The 22662-nt window shown below is 40.3% G+C and overlaps 1 protein-coding gene across 1 annotated transcript in view; it reads right to left on the reverse strand.

Annotated features, from left to right (window-relative positions):
- Positions 1–22662, reverse strand: part of EEIG2 (EEIG family member 2) — a gene marked incomplete at its 5' end in the record, with an annotated part of 39976 nt that overhangs the window by 13378 nt on the left and 3936 nt on the right. Inside the window, 4 exons of the mRNA XM_032155198.2 lie at positions 1073–1176; positions 9542–9588; positions 14017–14133; positions 20090–20119. Of these exons, the coding sequence (XP_032011089.2) occupies positions 1073–1176; positions 9542–9588; positions 14017–14133; positions 20090–20119 (298 nt within the window). The remainder of the gene's footprint in view (positions 1–1072; positions 1177–9541; positions 9589–14016; positions 14134–20089; positions 20120–22662) is intronic.

Raw genomic sequence — 22662 nt, forward strand, 5'->3', positions numbered from 1 at the left:
ACACACACACACACACACACACACACACAGAGAGAGAGAGAGAGGTCTCTCTATATATTTGGGGCGGAGTGGGGGAAGAGAGAGAGCATGTGAGCACATGCGCCAGCCTGCTGGAGCCTAAGGGAGTGCAGTAGATAGAGAAGGATGTAGGGCTAAGGAGTTTTTGTTTTCATTTTTTCAATATGAGAAAGAATTCAGAATATTTTACATGCTGAAGAGAAGGAGCTAATGGAATGGTTACAAGTTCCCAAAAGATCCACTGATCCCAAAACAGGAAATTTCAGAGTCACCATTATTTAAAAGAAACCAAATATTTGCATATTTTAAAAGGCAGTGAAAGGGTTAATTATATCACTTCACCTTTCCCTTCTTTCAAACAATACATCTTGTTCACATAATACTGAAGAAAGAAGGAAGCTCCTAAGTCCTTTTCCTCCTGCAACCTTGACATTATCCCCACCATGCTTTTACTTCCGGAGCAGACTCTGACTGCTGCCAGAAGTGTGTCTGGAAATGTGGATCTCAAGGTGTGGTCAGGGACTAGCAGCATCAGCGTCTTGTGGGAATGCCTTAGTAATACAAAACTTCAGGCTCTAACCCAGATCTACTGAATCAAACACTCTGGCTGCTGCCGCCGGCAACCTGTGTTTTCACAAGCTCTCCAGGTGACTCTGATGCACACTAGGGCTTGAGAACCACTGACAGAGGGAAAGCGATTCATGAAGAGGAGCGACACCCGAGAGGCAGAAGTTGCACTGCAGAAGTTGCAGGGTAATGGAATGGGAAAAATGGAAAAAATCCTGTAGTATTCTGTTGTACCTGTGGGGAGTAGATGCATACAGTGAGGGGAGTGTCACTGTAACATCTAGTTTTTAATCTATCAGAGCACAATACTTCAGACAAAATAAAGCACTGGATCAACCAAGAATTACATAATTAAAACTGCTGATTCTTATTGGCCTGTTTCAAGTCAAATACCCACACAATTTTAAATCTGGAAGGGCTTTGGGAATTTTTAGGGCATCAAGTAGTCTCTCAGAAATTAAAAATCCAGTAAGCCACACATCCATACCTGCTATTCCAAGATGCACTTTGAGAGTCTCTCCACCTTTTCTATCTTCTTGCAAAGATTCAGATTCACCAGCAATTGGTATAGACATTGAAGTGGAGGGAGGCCTGTAAATAAACATTTACGAACTGGAGTTGTGGGGAAGCCTCAAAGTTTACAATACTGTTATTGATTGGTGAGCTTAGTAAGCCTTGGCATAAACTGCTTGGTGATGTTACCCCTTTGAGAGTGAAAGTAATAAAGATCAGCAAATAACGTATAAGCATCTTTTCAAAACTTGAATAAAATTCATAAGAGAAAAAGGCTTTTTTTTTTTTTTTTTTTTTTTTTTTTTTTACATAACAAGAAAAGGGCTTTGTCTCCACAGAGTCCTAAAAAGAGAGGCCTCTGTCAGTGCGAACCCAGCACTGGTCAAGGGAGGGTTGCTCTAACTGTCAACTCAGGAGGCACCTTTCAGCTGGGGAAGGCAGTGCCAAGCCCTTTTGAATCAGGCTGGGAGGAGAATGCCTCGTGCCTCCTGCTTCAGAGCCTGTGCTCAAATAGTATCCATGGTTTTATCTTCTACCTTCATCTCTGTAAACAGTTCACCTGCCCAGGGAGAGTCTACAGAGAGGCCCAGTTGTTTAGATTTGTTTTTTGGATTGGGTTCTCTGGGAGTAGTAATGGATCTATTTTCATTTGTTAATTCAAACTCCTATTCCACATAAAAGCTGAGAAGCAAGGAGGGGTAAGTTTAATTTCTAACAGTTTTTTTTCTTTAAAAATTTTTGGCCGGGTGCAGTGGCTCACGCCTGTAATCTCAGCTCTTTGGGAGGCCAAGGCGGGTGGATCACCTGAGGTCAGGAGTTTGAGACTAGCCTGGCCAACATGGTGAAACCCAGTCTCTACTAAAAATACAAAAATTAGCCAGGTGTGGTGGCATGCATCTGTAGTCCCAGCTATGCAGGAGGCTGAGGCAGGAGAATCACTTGAACCCGGGAGGCAGAGGTTGCAGTGAGCTGAGATTGCGCCATTGCACTCCAGCCTGGGTGACAGAGCGAGACTCCGTCTCAAAAAAAAATTTTTTTTTTATTTTTGTAGATACATAGTAGGTATATACATTTATGGGTTACATGAGATATTTTGATACAGGCATGCAATGCATAATAATCACATTAGGGTAAATGGGGTATCCATCACCTCAAGCATTTATCCCTTCTTACAAACAGTCCAATTATACTCTTCTATTTTTTACTTATTTATTTTGAGACAGGGTCTCGCTTTGTCGCCCAGGTTGGAGTGCAGTGGTGCAATCATGGCTCACTGCAGCCTCCACTTCTCCAGCTCAGGCAATCCTTCTGCCTTAGCCCCCCAGTTAGCGGGGACTATAGGCACACAGAACCATGCCTGGCTTTTTTTTACATTTAGTAGAGACTTTAAATTTTTTTTGTAGAGATGGGGGTCTCCCTATGTTGTCCAGGCTGGTCTCGAACTCCTGGGTTCAAGCAATCCATCTGCCTCAGCCTCCCAAAGTGCTGGGATGGCAGATGTGAGTCATGGTGCCCAGACTCTTTCAGTTATTTTAAAACGTACCATAAATTATTGTTGACTAGTGATCCTATTGTGTTTCCTTTTTAACATAGGGATTTTTATTAGAAAACATCCCTAACCTTTTAAAAACATTTTTTTTTAGAGACAGGGTCTCATTATTTTGCCCAGGCTAGTCTCTAACTCCTGGTCTCAAGTGATCCTTCCACCTTGACCTACCGAAGTGCTAGGATTACAGGTGTGAGCCGCCATGCCCAGCCAATCCCTAACCTTTTGAGGCTGATATTGCAGAGGAAAACCACATCTTCCTAGAAACTATCCCTTGGTGACCAGAGATAAAACAGGGAGGTAGTTGAAGGAATCATGCAGCTGACCTGCTTTATGGCAATTCTTAAATTCTTACCCTGTTATTCTTAATGGAGTTCTCAGGCTACTAGGATTCTTGGGGTAGAGACATTACAATTGCTATTAAATCTATTGCATTTATTGACTATTTCCAGCCTAGGATCTCCTAAATTCTAGACTTAAATATCCTATTGAGACGCTTTCAAGTATTTGTCCTACAAGTACATGAAACTCAATATATCCCCAACTAAACTCATCTTTCCCAAAACTGTTTTCTTCTTGTATTCTCTCTGTAAATGTTGCTGCAATCCACAAAGTCACCAAAACTAGAATTATGGATATCACCTCTGCCTCCTTCCTAGTAACATTTTCCCATGTCCAATCAATTTCCAAATCTCAGATCCTCATTTAGTATTTTTCCTATTCATCATCTCTTCTCCATCTCCACTAATTACTTGAGTTTTGGCCTTTGTACCTTTCTCCTGGCTGACTGCAAGGGTCTCCTTGCTGGTCTGCCAATCTCTACTCCATGCTACTGTCACTGTGGTCTTTCTGAAACTTGCCTCTGAACATGTTACTCTCTTATTTAAAACCCTTCCATAGCTCCTTCGGCACAAAACTCAAATCCCTTAGAATTTGCAGTCTGGCCTAGACTTGCTTCTTCAATTACCAACAGCTGTATTTTCTTCTTTCTTTCTTTTTTCTTTTTTGAGACAGAGTTTTGCTCTTGTTTCCCAGGCTGGAGTGCAATGGTGCGCTCTGGGCTCACTGTAGCCTCCGCCTCCAGGGTTCAAGTGATTCTCCTGCCTCAGCCTCCTGAGTAGCTGGGATTACAGGGTGCCCGTCACCATGCCTGGCTAATTTTTGTATTTTTAGTAGAGACAGGGTTTCGCCATGTTGGCCAGGCTGGTCTTGAATTCCTGGCCTCAGGTGATCCATCCACCTTGGCCTCCCAAAGTGTTGGGATTGGGCGTGAGCCACCACACCCGGCCTGTATTTTCATATAATGTAAAATAGCTTTGTGGAAAAAAAAAACAAAACCCTGCATTAAATATTTCATGGGAAAAACTAATATACAGAAGAAACACAAAGAATGGAGCCTATAGGCCGGGCGCGGTGGCTCACGCCTGTAATCCCAGCACTTTGGGAGGCCGAGGCGGGCGGATCACGAGGTGAGGAGATCGAGACCATCCTGGCTAGCACGGTGAAACCCTGTCTCTACTAAAAATACAAAAAATTAGCCGGGTGAGGTGGCGGGTGCCTGTAGTCCCAGCTACTCGGGAGGCTGAGGCAGGAGAATGGCGTGAACCAGGGGGGGCGGAGCCTGCAGTGAGCCGAGATCGCGCCACTGCACTCCAGCCTGGGCGAGGGCGAGACTCCGTCACAAAAAAAAAAAAAAAAAAAAAAAAAAAAGAATGGAGCCTATAGTCATGGTCATTAATCACTAACGGCTGACTCATGCCTGCATGTCTAAAAATTCTTACCTTTTTAATGCCAGTTTCCTTCACAGGTGACCTGATTACAGTGTCTCTATCCCCTCTATGTCTTAGACCTGTTTTCCAACCCTCAGAACTCCCAAACATCGGCTCCTTCCCTTTCTATTCCCCTCTGGCTCCATTCTCCCTTCCAGCCTGATTCCACAGCCACAACTCTTTAAGCAACACCTTCAATTTGGCACCCCTTGTTCTGCAGTCTCAAAAAAGCCAAAGAACTGCAACCCTTGATAATATCAGCCATCTATACTAACTGCTCTGTTACTGGGGCAACTAAGCATTATGGAGAAAATTCACTGACTATGGGGACTGATAGTAAAGCAAATTTAGAATCCAAAATCTTAGCTGGGGCTTGGCAGCTCTCTTACCTCCCTGGACAACTCAGTCTTGTTGAATAAATAATCACTGAGTGCTTGCCATGTGCCAGTTTTTGTTCTATTACCCCTTTTGTTCTGAAAATGCTTTTACGTCCCTCATTGGAAATCACTTAATGTGGATCAAGTATAGAAAAAGAGATGGGATTACTTTAATTTGATTGCTTTATAGTAATGTTAAGAATATGTGAAAAATGACCTCATAAAACGACAACATTACCTACTTGACATTTCTTAAATACTCAATGCCCTGTAACGATGGCATAAACTTGTGCACACTGTTTTCTCTCCTGGGGTGTCCCTACCTACCTCCTGGGCTTAGTAAATTCCTAGTCATCCCCTAAACTTAGCTCAGTGTCCCCTTCTCAGTAAAGATTTCCCTGGCTTTCAAAGAACTGTGGCTAGGGATCCTATCCTGTGTGCCCCAGTGACACTGTATGCTGTGTGCCTGTCTCCCACATAATCAGTGAATCCCTTCAGAGCAGGGGCTGGTCTTTTCTAGCTTGTTAAGTCTTGGCATGTGGCAGGCAATCAATATACAGGTACTGAATGAATGACTGCATCCTGGGACCCTGGAAGAATTAATTCCTTAACCTCTTAGTCTCGATGTCCTCACTCAAAAATATGGATAATATTTACATTACAGAGTTGTTTTAAGAATTGAGAGACAGTAACATTCGTGAAATCATTTTCACAAATGATAATTTCCTTCCTTTTGGAATATGAACACGTCAGAACCTTGCTATTCAAGAGACTTATATCACCCCTAGATCTGCTTTGCCACCAGATTCCCAAATGCCAGCAGAGTATACAATTTCTCTCTCAAAATATCTTTTTTCTTTATTAGCACTTTTCAGACTGAGTTTCATTCTTTTACAAGAGTTGTGGGTATTTGATGAGTTGTAAAGAACTATGCAATAAAGTTTACGGTAGGTGGTTAGGCTGACTTACCAGCTGTCTTCTTCATAAATTCTGGCCTTATGGTATATAATTGGTGCTTCAGAAGAATTATACAATCTATGTCACAGATCTTCTGCTCAGAAAATATTAAAACTAGGATTTAAACTTGAGACTAAGGATCTGCTGTACTCTTGTTTCTCAAGTAAATTTAAAACAATTTATATCATGAAAAATTTAAAGATAGACAAAAGCACAGAATAGTAGAATGAAGCCCTCCAGCAGTTATTTACATTTTCATTCTGGACAAAGATACTGAGTAAAGTCACGCAATTGCTCTGTTACTCGGTTTCCTCATCTGTACAGTGAGAACTTGGATTACACCAACACTTTTAAAACTGGTTTCATGATCTCCTTTAGGGACTTCTGGAAGGAGGTAGGGGAGTGTGCTCAATGGAAAATCTATTCTTATCTTACCTAAGTTGGAGGGGATATAGAGTAAAATTTTATGTACTAGGATTCATAATACATTTGCTTTATTTTTGAGACAGGTCTCGCTCTGTCACCCAGCCTGGAATGCAGTGGCATGATCTTGGCTCACTGCAACCTCAGCTTCTTGGGCTTAAGGGATCCTCCCACCTCAGACTCCTGAGTAGCTGGGACTACAGGCGCACCACCATGCCTGGTAATTTTTTAATTTATTTTTTGATAGAGACAGGGTTTCACCATGTTGCCCAGGCTGGTCATGAACTCCTGGGCTGAAGTGACCCACCTGCCTTGGCCTCCCAAAGTGTGGGATTACAGGCATAAGCCACCGTGCCTGGCCTCATAATATATTTGAGCAAAGGATTTTGTAGCTAAATGGTCTAAAAAAAAATCACTGGATTAGACAACCTCCAACATTCTTTTCAGCTCTGAAGTAATGTGGTTTTACATATTTGACATATATTTAAACATACCTTGATAAAACTAATTTACTTTTTACATCAGTAGTTAAAATGTTTTTCTGTTCAGTACATATTCAGTATGTGCAAGTGTATGAATGTGTTAGAATTTCCCCTTTTTCAATGACATTTGAACAATTTCAAAGAGAAAAAAGCTACTGAGGGTTTGATTCTCTCAAAAAATACTTTTATGTATTTGGAATTAGGTAATGTCTGCTTATTTTTATGAATTACAAAAGTCTTTCTCTTTAAATATAAACTCCAGATTGTCAGAATTAAATTTATGGAGATACTATAAAACATTAGATGATCTACTTTCAAGCTCTTCAATATGTGAGTTTAAGTAGAGAGAGAAAAGGGAAGAGAAAGGGCAAGAAAGGGAATATCCATAAAAAGTTCATGAGAAGGAATGATCAAATTATTTTCTTCTACTAAGTTTTGCTGCTCATTTTCTTATTTTACCCTAAATCTTACTCCACTAGAAAAACAGTTACCTGAGACACCAAAAATAGTATAGCAAAATTGGTTTAATCCCAAGAAAGCAGAAAATAAAGAAGTCAGGAAACCATGGTTTATGAGAAGACAGCACAGGAAGACTAAGTTATAGGAAGATGTGTGGTTTTAATCAATAATTGATTTTTTTTTTTTTTTGAGACAGGGGCTTGCTCTGTCACCCAGGCCGGAGTATAGTGGTGCAATCTTGGCTCACTGTAACCTCTACTTCCCAGGCTCAAGCAATCCTCCCCTTAGCCTCCCAAGTAGCTGGAACCACAGGTGTGCATCATCACGCCTGATTTTTGTATTTTTTGTAGAGTGATCCTCCTGCTTCAGCCTCCCAAAGTACTGGGATTACAGGCGTGAGCCACTGTGCCCAGCCAGATGTTGCTTTCTAAGTTACAGCTATTAAAAACATGAAGTTGATATATAGGGAGGTAATGTTTTCTTTGGTTTTCTATGTCTATTTTTCTCAGATATTTCAATGATATCAATGAACTTTCATTTTTAATCATTAAGTGTCCTCAAGGCTGCTGACAGGCAATCCTGCATTTCCCCATTCCATTCACGCTCACTCTCTGCGAGGACTTCTGCACACCTTCGCCTTTCTTCAAACTCCTTCCTCCATCTTCCCTGTCCTTGCTCTTTGATGAGCACCTTGTCTCCTATTTCACTAAGAAATCAGGAGCAATTGGAAAAGAACTTCTATATGCTTCCATCTCTCCTCTACCTGTGTCAGTGGCCATGTTCTCTGCCTTCCTCCCTCCAACAATCCAAGGGCGCTGTTCTAGCAACAGTCCCTTTTCTGGATGATCAGTTTTTCCCTCTTGTTGAGCCAATACTATCAGTACTCAAATATGCTATATCATCTTCCATCTTAAAAATGAACAAAACCTGCCCTACTCCAAATCCTCTTTACTTGTGACCCCATCTTTCTGTTTCTTTTTTACAGCAAAACCCCTCGTAAGAATTGTTTATACTCACTGTCTCCAATTTTTCTCCTCCCAAACTCTCTTTAACCCACACTCAAAAGGCTTTAGTCTAAGGGCATTCTACCAAAGTGCCTGCCAAAGTCATCAATAGTCTCTATACTGCAAATTCCAAGGCTCAATCCTCAGTCCTCATTTTCTGAGACCCACTCCAGCAGTGCGTGACGCAGGTGCTTATTTCTGCCTTTCTGAGGCCGTTTCTTCATTTGGTTTTCAGGACAGGACTCTGCTTTGCTTTGCTCCTCCAATCACACTGGTGGTTTCTTTGCTAGTTCTTCTTCCCAATCTCTCCGACCTCTAACACGCTGGGGTGTCCCCACCTCAGTCTCTGGTCCTTTTCCATTTCTACTTGTTCCCTCTAGTTATTTATTCAAGTCTCATGGCTTTAATTACTACCTGTATGCTGATGATGTAATAATTTTCAAACTTCTATCTCCTGCCCAGATCTCCCCACTGGACTCTAGTTGATCTATCCAATTGCCTACATGATATGTCCCGCTGGATGTTAAATAGGGATCTCAAATTTAAAACGTCTAACACCCAAGCTCCCAATTTGTTCCTCTTGTCTTTCTCATCTCAACAAATGAGAGCACCATTCTTTCAGTTACTCAGGCTCAAAACCCTGGATTAACTGAAAACAACCTTTTATCTACTTATTTGTGTCCCTGTCCCCTTTGTTAGTCCTACAGATTGTCTATTCCCTATCTAGCAGCCACAAGTCAGATAATTTTACTCCTCTGCTCAAAACCTCCAATAGCTTTTCTATCTCAGAGTGTGAGTGGCAGTCCTTTTTATAATGGCCACAAGACTCCTTATCATCTGACCTCATCTCCTATCACCCGCCTCTTCATTCACTCTGCTTTAGACCTGCTGCTCTCCAGGCAGGAACGTGCCAAGAACACTTCTCCCTCAAGGTCTTTGTCCTTGTTTCCTCTACCTCAAATACTCTTTCCCCTAATGCCGGTGTGACTTGCTTACTTCTTAGCTTATTGTCCATTTTCCTCTTAGAATATAAGCTCCAAGATGGCAGGGACTTAATCTATTTTGTTCACTGATGTTTCTCTGGTATCTAGAATATGGCCTAACAATGGTAAGGCACTTAATAGGTATTTATTGAAGAAATGAATATGTTCACTGAAGCTGTATTAAAAATTTTTGCTTATATAATTTTACCCAAAACCTGAAGATGATGAAAGACCTATAGCATTAATAATTTAGAGTATGGAGAAATCATTTGGTAATAGGTAAACATAACTTCCAAGAGGGTCAGGTCAGTCTCCCAGGGAAGAAACTATCCCTTAACTGGTATTTTCCTATAAGTGCTACAAAATATTAATGTAAAAATTTAAACGAATAAATCTTTCTTATACTTTTAGATACACAATCCATTTATTGGGTATCAACTTACGTTTTAAAACATGGGTCACCAGACATCAGTTGCATACTGATCAAAACCTAAACATAAAACAAGAAATATCATGATTATAAAAAATTATAAAATGCTTCCTTCACAGCACCTAGTCCAATATTTTCTATTGGGAAAGCATTAAATTAAATGATTGTTGAATTGGGTTATATCCATGGGAGGCTAAGGCAGGAGGATTGTTTGAGCCCAGGAGTTTGAAGTTATAGTGAGCTATGGTCATGCAACTGCACTCTCGCCTGGGCAACAGAGCAAGACCCTGTCTCTATTAAAAAAAAAAAAGTGAGTTATATTCAATATTAAATTACTGCTCCATATAGATTAAAATCATTTTTAACATTTAAAACCTCAAAATTGCAAAAATCAGAATGGAAATAATGGAAACGAATAGCAATAATAATTCGCCAGTAATAATTCTGCGGGTATGTGGCTGTGCTAATCTATCTGTCTTTATTCCCAAATTCCTGTGGTGCCTAAGTCTCTAGTAATGTTTTCCTTCAAGTTGCCACGTTGATCTTTCAAGGGATGCCGGCTGGTGGCTTCTAAGAGTAAAAAGCTTCTGGCCTTTGTTCCAGCTTTAGATCAGAATTTAAAGCTTTTTTTTTTTTTTTTTTTTTTTTTTAAATTCTTGAGATAAGGTCTTGCTTTGTCACCCAGGCTGAAGTGCAGTGGTGCTATCACAGGTCACTGCAGTCTTAAACTCCTGGGCTCATGATCTTCTTGTCTCAGCCTTCTGAGTAGCTGGGACTATAGGTGCATGCCATGCCTGGTTAATTCTTTTCTTTTCTTTCTTTTTTTTTTTTTTTTTTTTGTAGAGATGGGGTCTTGCTTATGTTGTCCAAGCTGATCTTGAACTCCTGGCCTCAAGTGATCCTACGACCTTGGCCTCCCAAAGTGCTAGGATTATAGATGTGAGTCACTGTGCCCAGCCAGGATTTAAAGCTTTTCTAATACTTTCTAAGATGCTGCTATTCTCTAGTTGCTGACTATCTTTAATAGTCATAGGACCTCTTTATGTTCTTATGGGAATAATAATGATAATAGTAATAGTAACAACATTAACCACAATCATGATTTGAGAATTCATTATGTGCCAGGCATAAAGCTATGTGTTTAATATGCATTATTTCCTTTAATTTTCAGTATTCCTATGAGAGAGCAATATTTTCATTTTAACCTCAGGGAGATTAAGTGACATTTTAAAAACCAGATAACTAGTAAAAAGGGCAGAGCTGAAATGTGATCCCAGGGTTGCACATAGCAAAATTCATAGTCTTAATGAATAAAAGGATATATACATTGTTGTATGTTCTCCAGCTATTGGCTGACATGTATCTTATATAGCCTTATTTCATTCCTATCTCCTCATCCCAGCACCTCCATGACTATTCTTTTTCTCTTTAAATGCCAAATCTATCCTGCTGCACTTATTTCCTCATCATCTCTTCTTTCATAGAACCCTGAGGTCTGCTTTCCAGCTCCATCAAAACTGCACTCTTGAATATCACAGATGTCTCTCAGAAAGGAGATGAAGATGGCACATACAGCTTTTAAGGAACTGAATAGTTAAGTAGAACAGAGATGTGGGACAGTAGTTGGAGAAGATGAGAGGTTAATTTTTGTCCTTTTTTATAAATATGGGAGATAGTGGAGCTGTTTCTTTATATGTTGATGAGGACGGTTCATTCGAGGTAGAGATGATGAGAGGAGGGGATAAACTAAGGGGTAAAGCTCTTGATTAGGCAAACTTTGGATTCCAGAAGCCAAGAGGAAGGACTGACTTCTGACAGGAGAGGGGACATGCCATCCACTGTAACAGGAGATGAAAAGGATAAGGCGGGAGAGGCAGGTAAAGTCTATGATGGGAAAATGAGGGAATTTGAGTTTAATGGCTTCTGTTTTCTCAATAGGATAATGCAAGGTCAGTATCTGAGAGCAAGAATAATGTGTTGGGATATGAGGAGAAAAAAGTTATGAGACAGAATATCTAAAATTGAGAAAGGAGGCATATGAACAAAGTAGAGTATGATTGCCAGATGGCAGTGGGCATGGCTTCAGTAATGGCAGCTAGTCTGGTTGTGTGATTCTCTTCAGCAATGCTCAGCATGCAAGGGTAGATATTTAATAACTGAGTTCAACAAAAGTTGGGGATTATTCAGACAATGCAGGGAGACAGGGACAGAGGAGCCAGGAGTATTTTTTTTTTTTTTTTTTTTTTAAGAGATGCGGTTCTCACTATGTTGCCCAGACTGGTCTTGAACTCCTGGCCTTATGGAACCATGCAATTTAAGCTGGATAAACAGGGAAGTGGAAGCAAGTCAGAGCTGATGGATAGTGGGAAAGTGGTAAGGTTAAAGACAGCTAAGTGAGTAGGAGACTAAGAGGACTGGAAACATAAGAGATAGTGGTAGGAGGAAGAAAACTTTAAATTGAAATTTTTTGGGGGGTGAAGTTTCTAGGAGTAAAAAGGTCTAGACTCTAGAGTGTGACCATGGGAGTAGGAACTGAGATGAGGAGGAGGAAAATATTGCTGGAGATAGGGAGTTTAAGGAACTGAGAAGCCTTAGACTCATAGAAGATCAGCTATCAGGAGAGAAAACATAGATAAGGTAGTCCACAAGGCTAGCTTGCCCGCACAGATGGTGAAGCCATGGAAAAATGGTGACCTGAGAAGAGATATAGAGAAAAACTGTGAGCCAGGAGCTAACTCATCAATGGATAGGAGTGAGAAGGTATCTAAGGGGTCAGGAGATGGCAGAGATTAGGAAAGGAGAGAGTATTATAACTGAATGGCGTGATCTTCAAAGAGTATTTTTTTTTTTTTTTTTGGTAAGACAAAGTGGGAGACATGGTGTGGAAGGATGAATGGGAAGCCAAAAGGAAACTACTCCATGAGTTGGCTCTTAGGAATGTGAGGGTCTGAAATTAAAAAGTTATTTAAATTTCCAATGAAAACACTGTCATTCAGAGAAGAATTATCCATCTTTTCATATAAGAAATATGAGGAAATGGCCAGGCGTGGTGGCTCACGCCTGTAATCCCAGCACTTTGGGAGGCCGAGGCGGGTGGATCACGAGGTCAGGAGATCGAGACCATCCTGGCTAACATGGTGAAACCCCATCTCTACTAAAAATACAAAAAATTAGCTGGGCGAGGTGGCAGGCGCCTGTAGTCCCAGCTACGCGGGAGGCTGAGGCAGAATGGCATGAACCCCGGGGGACGGAGCCTGCAGTGAGCCGAGATCGCGCCACTGCACTCCAGCCTGGGTGAAAGAGCGAGACTCTGTCTCAAAACAAAACAAAACAAAACAAAACAAAACAAAAACCAAAAAGAAATATGAGGAAATAAGAACCCTGACCAGGCAGCAGAAGATATGCACTCTGGTCCCAGCTCTGCCACTGACTACTTTTGTGAGATAGTTTCAGCTCTTCATCTATCAAACATGAGTAACAATCTATCCTCATCTGTCTAACCCTGTTCATCTTATGGAGATATGGGCAAGTGCTTTGAAAACTTTTTAGAGTTATAAAACCACATGATGTGTACAGCAGTTTATACTGTGGTACGTTTCTAATTTCTTCCTTGTCTTCTGAACATTTTCCTTCCCATATCAACTCTCTGTCCCACCTTTCTTTCCAGCTGCTAAATTTGTGTGAGGGTTACAAAAACCACTTAATGCATTAGACTGGCTATAATAACCATTTTACACATTTTCATATGTTCAGAGCTTAAGATTTGCTGCAAAAAAGTTTGAAAACTGTAGAGTATAAGGTAATTCTTTGCTTCACTAGCTTTTGAACACCAGTTTTTATTCAGAATTATTTTCCTTTCTTATTAGATAACTTATCATTAGGTTAGGGGTAACCTAACTGAAACACTGCAAAAGGTCTATCTAATGGGGTTTCCTAGGTGCAAAGTACTTTACAAATATTTTCTCAATTAATCTCATTTAACACTACAGTTAACTCTATGAAGTATATGTTCGCACTCATTACTAGAGTACATGGCTCCTGATGGTACTTGGAAAAAGCCGGGCAGATGCCCAGAAGTGGGTTCCATCTGTCACTTCACTAGTTTACAAGAGAACCCAGTGGCTTCTATGTACCCATCACAGCTGCTCTGTAAATCACCTTATGGGAGCTACAAACATTTTAAGGTATTCATTAATTCATCATGCTCCTTCCTCCCAATGAGCTCTTATGTTGTAGTGGTGTGTGTATTCTCTGAATGTTCAAAACAGCAAAGAAAAATACCTTAGGACCATGAAGGTGAACATTTGTTACTTTTCACTGCATTTGTGACTTAGATGGGGTTTTTCCCTAGGTGATGAATACTTCAGTGGTATGCTCAGTTTATCATATCAGCATTGATTCACATCTTGTCCTTGACAATATATACATATGCTTATTTAAAGGCAGATAATCTTATTTCTTGACAAGTAAATCCTGAAACGTGCTTACTTTAAGAATGGAATTATCCTGTCTTGTATTTTTGGTATCATAGCCTTCCAGTAAACAGCGGCGAGTGGTATTTCCTGATCCAGCAAACTCTGCCAGGTTTAGATCTGCAAAGCCCAGCTATGAAAAGAAAGAGAATTATATTAATAGACTATCTAGTAGGCTTCTATCATATGCTCCTTAAAATAAATATTCAACCCGTACCCTAGACAGGTTTTCTCCAACTTCATTTATTTGCAATTTTTGACATCTTAATACCTGTTCTATTATTTGCTTTGTGTTTTTAAATTGGTTCACCTTTTATATGAATTTATTTATTTATTCTACTCTTGTGTTCAGCAACAGGATCTTTGAAATCAGATTTGATGTGGTAAATATATTTTTTCTATATACACTAAAAAATATATATTACTGTTAAAGTAAAAATAATATATATCAAACAGCTAAAATCATTGCAAGTAGTGGCATTTACACCACCCTGTGGGAAATACTAGCAAACCAAGAGTGACAATTTGCATATACCAGAGAAGAATGATTAGACTCTTCTCTCCCTATTCTGGGTCCGGCTCTATGCCAAGTTAACCACTGGTGAAGGCAGATAGTTGCAAGTTATTAAGTTTTCACTCCCCATGCAAGAGCTGGAGTGACTTAAGTGAATCACCTATTTTCTTTGGTAGCAGTGCCTTCTCTTTCACTGCCTTCCACATTTGCCTTGCTGATCATCCTTAAACTGAATCTCTCTTTATGAAACCTAATTCCTCCCTTTCTCAGAGCTCTGCCCCACATCAACCCTCTCCGCTGCTGTCAGAAGTTCAGCTCAAACCTGTTCCTTCTTGTTATTACTGCCCAGGTTCAGTCCTCATTTTCTGCAGCGCCAAAGGTTGCCCTATAGTCTTTCCTCTGATGTTGCTCAACCCTGTTTCTCATTTCCATGTGGTACAACAAATCAACCCCATTATATCATTATATCATTTTTTGAGCAACCTAAGTCTATATACAGTCTTTTTATTAACAACAAAAAAATGAATTGAGTTGCAACTTATTAGGCATGTTTCCATAAATACACAATAAAAAGTATTACACATTTCAAAAACTGCTGTGATTCTAAGTTGTTTGCCTTAGGGTTTTAAAACACACAGTGGGCACATATAAATGGCATTCAAGATGAATATTTTAATTGCAGGCCGGAGCATTATTTTAATAGCTTTTAATTGGTACAAAAAGAATGAAGAATAAGAACCCAGAGAGCAGTTGAAGGGCCACAAGCCCCAAATGCAGTAAGTCAGACACACATCAGGCAGCAGTAATACCCACCTAAGTTGCACATGGTTACTCTAGTCTTATTGCCTCTCTTTTTTTTTGAGATGGAGTCTCGCTCTGTTACCCAGGCTGGAGTGCAGTGGCATGATCTTGGTTCACTGCAAGCTCCGCCTCCCGGCTTCACGCCATTCTCCTGCCTCAGCCTCCTGAGTAGCTGGGACTACAGGCACCCGCCACCACGCCCGGCTAATTTTTTTTTTTGTATTTTTAGTAGAGATGGGGCTTCACCGTGTTAGCCAGGATGGTCTCGATCTCCTGACCTCGTGATCCACCCGCCTTAGTCTCCCAAAGTGCTAGGATTACAGGCATGAGCCACCGCGCCCGGCTGTCTTATTGCCTCTCTTAGAGGGGCAAAAGATCAGCAGAAAAAGCCTGGATATGTCCAGGACAAAGCCATATCCAACTGGGCATGTGAATACTTAAATGACTGATCACACATTATCAGTGCACCCTATTATGATTCATACATTATCCTTCTCGTTGACCCTCCAACATTGCTTTCTCATCCTCACTCTCTGCTGATGACCTTACTTCCTATTTCAATCGGAAAATTAAAGCAATCAAAAGAGCACTTAACTTCCATAAGCTTTTACTGCCAGTGACATCCACTCACCTACCTGCATCTGTGCCCACATGCTTGCTTTCCCACTTACAGTACTGTCTGAGGCCAACCACTCTCCTCTTGCCCACTCACGTTAATCACTTCAGTTATTCTTTCTGCTCTTGTGCATTCTAAAATTTCCCTTCTCTGCTGCATCGTTCCCAAAAGCACACAAACATGCTGAATTTTCTTCTACTTTAATGAACAAAAGAAAACAAAACAAAACCTCACCCTTTGTCTCTCTCCAGGCTATTGAACCATTTTTCTGGCCCTCTTTACAGCAAAATTTCTTGTAAGAGTTTTTATTTTATTTTATTTTATTTTAAGTACTGGGGTGCATGTGCAGGATATGCAGGTTTGTCACATAGTTTGCCATAGTGATTTACTGCACCTATCAACCCATCGCCTAGGTATTAAGCCCAGCATGCAACAGCTATTTTTCCTGATGCTTTTGCTCCCCCCGCCCCCTCCCGACAGGCCCCAGTGTGTGCTGATCCCCTCCCTCTGTCCACGTGATCGACATTTGTTCAGGTTGCACTTATAAGTGAGAACATGCAGCGTTTGGTTTTCTGTTCCTGCATAAGTTTGCTGAGGATAATGGATTCCAGCTCCATCCATGTCCCTGAAAAGGACATGATCTCATTCCTCTTGAAAGAGTTTTCTCTGCGGTCTCCTATTCCTCTGTGCCTGGCTACCTGGCCAACTTCCTTTCCTCCTTCTCCTCATTTACTCTGGCAGCCACAATGTCCTCTTTCTTGAAAATGCCAAGATCACTTCAAGGCCTTCAGCACTTACTGTTCTTTTGCGGGAAATGCTGTCTCTCAGATTTTCTTATAGCTTTGTCTTTTACTCCATTCAGGTCAATGTTTAAAAGTCATCTCTCTAAAGGGGCCTTCCCTGACCATCCTATATCACATCCCTCTTCCCTCCCTTACCCTGTAGTTACCGCCTTCCACCCCTTACCCGCTCTGTTTTTCTCCTTAGTAGTTACCATCACATCATGTACACACATATTTCATATTTGCTTATTGTCTGTCCCTCCAACGACCCCTGCTCCCATTAGCATGTAAGCTCCACAAATGCAGGGGTTTTTGTCTGTTTTGTTCACTGCTGTATCTCCAGTACTTAGAATAGTACCAAGAACAGTGCCTGGCACTTAATACATATTTGTTGAATAAAAGAATAGCTCATTGGCTTACCATCTACTATTGTAATGTTGGTATATTACAATGTCAATAAGTTAAAAAAGGGGAGAATCTGATCAATGCCTCTTATGCCTGCATGTTTATGTCCCCCCAAAATTCATATGTTGAAACCCTAACCCCCAAAAGGGTTAGGTGGCAGGGCCTATAAGAGGTAATTAGGTCATGAGAGTGGAGTCCTCAAGAATGGATTAATGCCCTTTTAAAAAGACACAAGAGAGCTTGCTTCCTTTTTCTCTGCTCTCTGCCATTTGAGGACACCATGAGATGACAGACATCTGCAAAGCAGAAAGCAGGCCCTCACCAGACTGGATCCACCAGCACCTTGATCTTGGACTTCCCAGCCTCCAGAAATGTGGGAAATAAACGTTGTTTAAATCACCTAATGTATGGTAATCTGCTATAGCATCCCAAACTAACTAAGACAGCCCCTATGAAGAAAGTATGTTAAAAGGTGGGGCATGTCAATGTGATATTTCAGGCTAAAAGTTACTAATGAGTAAAGTCAATATTATCAAGCATCTTTTATATGACAGGCCCAGTTGTAGACACTGGGAAACAGTGATGAATAGGACACCTACTCTGCCTTGAAAGAGCTTATATTCTAATGAAGAACCAGAAAGTCTATGTTTCCTTATGATTTTTTCTTTGGCTTCACTGAGTAACTGTCTCATGAAATGGCATATATACATAAACGCTAGCTGTATTTGTCCCAGATATTAATTCATTCATGAAATAATCTTCAGCATCCACATTTCAGGTAATATGGAAGTCATTCCTACTCTTATAGTTTAATAGGGGAGGGCAGAAAAGTGAACAGATTCTTTAATGCAGTGTGAAAGTGCTGTGATAGAGGAAGACACAGTTACAAGAAAGAGAGGAAAAGAAAAATTCTCAGTGGGGAGAGATGCCTAAGCTGAGTCTTTAATGATACATGAGTTGACAGGACAAGAGGAGGGAGAAATATAAGCATGGCAGGAAAAAACATCAAGTTACAAATCAAAAGGCTAAGATAGCATGGGATACTCCAGGAGGTTTGTGAGGGTGGTATGTGTGAGGTATAAGGATGAGTGTATGAGTGTTTATGTGTGTGTTCATGTGCAGATGACAGTAGAGATGACAAGATGTGTCTTACATGCCAGACACATGTAAATTAAGAAATTTTAATTTTCCTTCATAAGCAATGAATAGCTGCTAAAGGACTAAAAACGGGGGAATGGTATGATCATGTTTTAATTTTAGAAAGATTACTTTGGCAATAATATGGAGGATGGAGGGAGATAACAGAGACAGACTCTAGAAGGCTAGTGCAGGCTGTAAATAAAAAATAATGAAGGCATAACCCGAGGCAGTGGCCCTGGGAATGGAGAGAAGGTATGGTTTCAAGACCTTTTTAGAGGGGAAAAATCAAGAGGACTGGTCAACTGCAGCAGACCTTGTTGTTTGCCTAGCCCAGAATCAATGCCCTGGTATTCCTTGATAGCAAAGCCTTGATTTATTTTATTTATTTATTTATTTATTTATTTATTTATTTATTTATTTACTGAGACAGGGTTTCACCATCTTGTCCAGGATGGTCATGAATGCCTGGGCTCAAGTGATCCTCCCACCATGGCCTTCCAAAGTGCTGGGATTACAGGCATGAGCCACTATGCCCAGCCACAAAACCCTGGTTTTATTCAGGTGTCCAGCCTCAGTTCATCCATGTGTACAAGGAAGGAAACCCAAACCCTAGCTCATTGTTAGATTGTGATTAGTTTAAGCTAACCAAGGCAATCCATTCCTATTGCCTACGACTAGTTCAGAGTGGGCATATAATCCAGTTCCAGCCAATGAAAGGTATAGGAAAACCCTCTGAGGGACATCTAGGAAACGTTTCCTCACTCAAAAAAAACGTAATACAGGGAGAAGCAGCTGGATTTTTGTCATATGTGAATGTGTTGACTTAAAATTAAGCAGCCAGCCACCTGGTGTCCAGGAGGGGAGCCGGCCAAGAACAAAGTCCTCACATAGAGAATGTCAGAATGGAAAGAGAAAAATAATATGAGTTCTTGATGATGTTCTTCAGTCAGTGGATTGACCAGTTTTGAAGCAAGTCTATCTCACATCTCCTTGTTTGGTAACATTGAAAAGATCTCTAGTTGAGGAAGGTTTTCTATTACTTTCACAAACAACATCCTGGCATTGCAACCAACTAGATTTAGGGTGTTTGGTAGATATGGAGGTTAAAACTAGTGTACAGGGGCCAGGCATGGTGGTTAATGCCTGTAATCTCAGCACTTTGGGAGGCCAAGGCAGGAGGATCACTTGAGGCCAGGAGTTCGAGACCAGCCTGGGTAACATAGTAAGACCCCATCTCTACAAAAATAAAAAACAAAATTTAAAAAGTTAGGGGAAAAAAAAAGACTAGTGTACAGTCTCTCAGTTCAGGTGACTGGATTGATGGAGGTATCATTCACAGAGACTGGAAATAAAAAAGGACTATGTGAATTTCTGGTAATGTTGTTACTAATTCCTTCTAGTCAGCAAAAAGGTGAGCACATTCACTAGTAATTCCACATAGCTAGCAAAAGTAAAAATCAGCAGTACTGATCATGTATACACAGAGTGCTAAGACAGCATAAAGGACAGGTCCTCTTACAGTGGAGGGAGGTGGGCCTGGCAACACTTCCTAGGTGAGATCCTTTGAGTTATTACATGCTATGGCTTAATGCAAACTAGAGATCATCCTCTAGCAGTGAGGCTGAATCTAAAGAATAATATCCCATAATCAGCATTTAGAAAGAATATGCCTATAATTTACTGTTAGATCCAACTGTTCAATCTCCAAGTTGCATATAAAAAGAGCCAAGCTTGAACAGATATTAGAAGAGTAATCAATTTAATTTTTAAGCCTATCAATAGCAATAAGCAACAATACATGTTCCAAAACAGTTAAAGAACATCTGCTTACCTTTGCATAAGCTTTTCCACCTTTTAATTCCTGCCAAAGACAGAAAATACTATAAGGATATCATATAATGAAAGATTTAAAATTAAATATATGTCAAATAATTCTGAAGATATGCTGGCAAATATCATAGACAGTAAAATTCTGATGATCTTAAATCGAACTATTTAGACTCCCACAAGCCCCCCAAATGACCAGAATTTTTATTTAGCATTTAACTTTAATCTAAATGAGACAAATGGTGAGAATATAAGCTAATATTTTATCTATTTGCTGAAGAAGAAATGGTCAAAAAGTGTTGTGGACTCACTACAAAAACCTGAATCACCAAAGAAAGGTTAAATTATTTACTCAGTTAAGCATACTAATATAGTATAGAAAGATTTCAACAGCACTTGAAACCACACCCCAGGGACAACCAGTTTTTATGAATCATTGAAGAGATACTCTATGCATGTAAAAGTGTACATTTAGTATAGTACAAACCCTCTTACCTAATGTGAACAAGGCTGGCCAAAGTGGAAAATAATAAAAAATAATAGATAGGTGTCTTTTTTAACTTAAAATATGTCACTGTACATAAATTTGCCAAATCTTTAGATTTGTTTTCATACAGCTGTGAGAATTAAGTGTAAAACACTCAGAACAATACCTAGCACATGGTATGTGTTTGTATATATGTCTTTGTCATTATTATTAGGGCCAAACTCCCCACTCCCTACCTACTTTTAAAAATGCATCTGCTGGATGGTGTTGTCTCTTATCTTTCTTGCATAAATCAGATACATAATGCATTATCTATCATTTCCATCTTTCAAGTGGTGAATACAAATATGTTAAGGAACAATCTATGATAAACTCTATTATCATTCATGAATATTTGCTGTTCCTCCCCTTCCCTGCTTCACTGATTTCAGGTGTGGCCATCCCACTACATCTACCCCATTATGAATGATCATATTTTCATTAGGTCGCTGTCATATTCCTTAATAGTGCCCTTCCTTAAGAAAACAAAATTTTCTCCAGATGATCCTTGTTTCTGCTAGCTAATTCTTTTCTTTGCTCCCCTTTATAGCCAAACTCATCAAAAGATTTATCTTTATTTGCTATATCCTACTCTCTCTTCAATCCACTCCAATTGGGGTTTCATTCTTATTTTCCCTCTGCAATAGTTCTTTTTCATTTTTTATTTATTTTATTTCTTAGAGACAGGGTCTCTCTCTGTCAACCAGGCTGGAGTGCAGTGGGATGACCATAGCTCACTGAAACCTCAAACTCCTGGGCTCAGGAGATCCTCCCACCTCAACCTTCTGAGTAGCTAAGACTACAGGTGCGTGCCACCACACCCAGTTAATTTTTTTTCTTTTCTTTTTTTTTGGAGAGATGGGGTCTTGTCATGTTGCCTAGTTTTGTCTCAAACTTCCGGCCTTAAGCAGTCCTCATTCCTCGGCCTCGGCCTCCCAAATTGCTGGGATTATAGGTGTGAACCACTGTGCTCAGCTCTTTGTAATAACTCTTAAGATTACCAATGATCTTCATTTTGTTAAAGCCAAAGACTCCCAGTCTTCATCTTATTCGACATCTCAGTAGTAGGTGACAGGCTTGGCCACTCCACCTCCTTTGTTGCATCATTTTCTTCGCTAAACTTCCACGGTACCACAATTGCCTGGTTTTATTCCTACCTCATTGGCAACTCCTCACTCTCGTTTGCTGAACCTATTCCTTCATTCAACCTCTGTAGAAAAAATGCTAGTCAGATCCCAATCATCCATTTCCACCCCCTCCATAGTAACAGAATCCTCTATTTTTAGTTGGATATCTGGCTGCACAATAATGACCATGTATATCTCAAAAGAAGACATTTATGCAGCCAAAAAACACATGAAGAAATGCTCATCATCACTGGCCATCAGAGAAATGCAAATCAAAACCACAGTGAGATACCATCTCACACCAGTTTGAATGGCCATCATTAAAAAATCAGGAAACAATAGGTGCTGGAGAGGATGTGGAGAAATAGGAACACTTTTACACTGTTGGTGGGACTGTAAACTAGTTCAACCATTGTGGAAGTCAGTGTGGCGATTCCTCAGGGATCTCGAACTAGAAATACCATTTGACCCAGCCATCCCATTACTGGGTATATACCCAAAGGACTATAAATCATGCTGCTATAAAGACACATGCACACGTATGTTTATTGCAGCACTATTCACAATAGCAAAGAGTTGGAACCAACCCAAATGTCCAACAACAATAGACTGGATTAAGAAAATGTGGCACATATACACCATGGAATACTATGCAGCCATAAAAAATGATGAGTTCGTGTCCTTTGTAGGGACATGGATGAAACTGGAAAACATCATTCTCAGTAAACTATCGCAAGGACAAAAAACCAAACACCGCATGTTCTCACTCATAGGTGGGAATTGAACAATGAGAACTCATGGACACAGGAAGGGGAACATCACACTCCGGGGACTGTTGTGGGGTGGGGGGAGGGGGGAGGGACAGCATTAGGAGATACACCTAATGCTAAATGACGAGTTAATGGGTGCAGGAAATCAACATGG

Source organism: Hylobates moloch, unplaced genomic scaffold, assembly GCF_009828535.3.
Source record: "Hylobates moloch isolate HMO894 unplaced genomic scaffold, HMol_V3 SCAFFOLD_5, whole genome shotgun sequence".
NCBI classification, from domain to species: Eukaryota; Metazoa; Chordata; class Mammalia; order Primates; family Hylobatidae; genus Hylobates; species Hylobates moloch.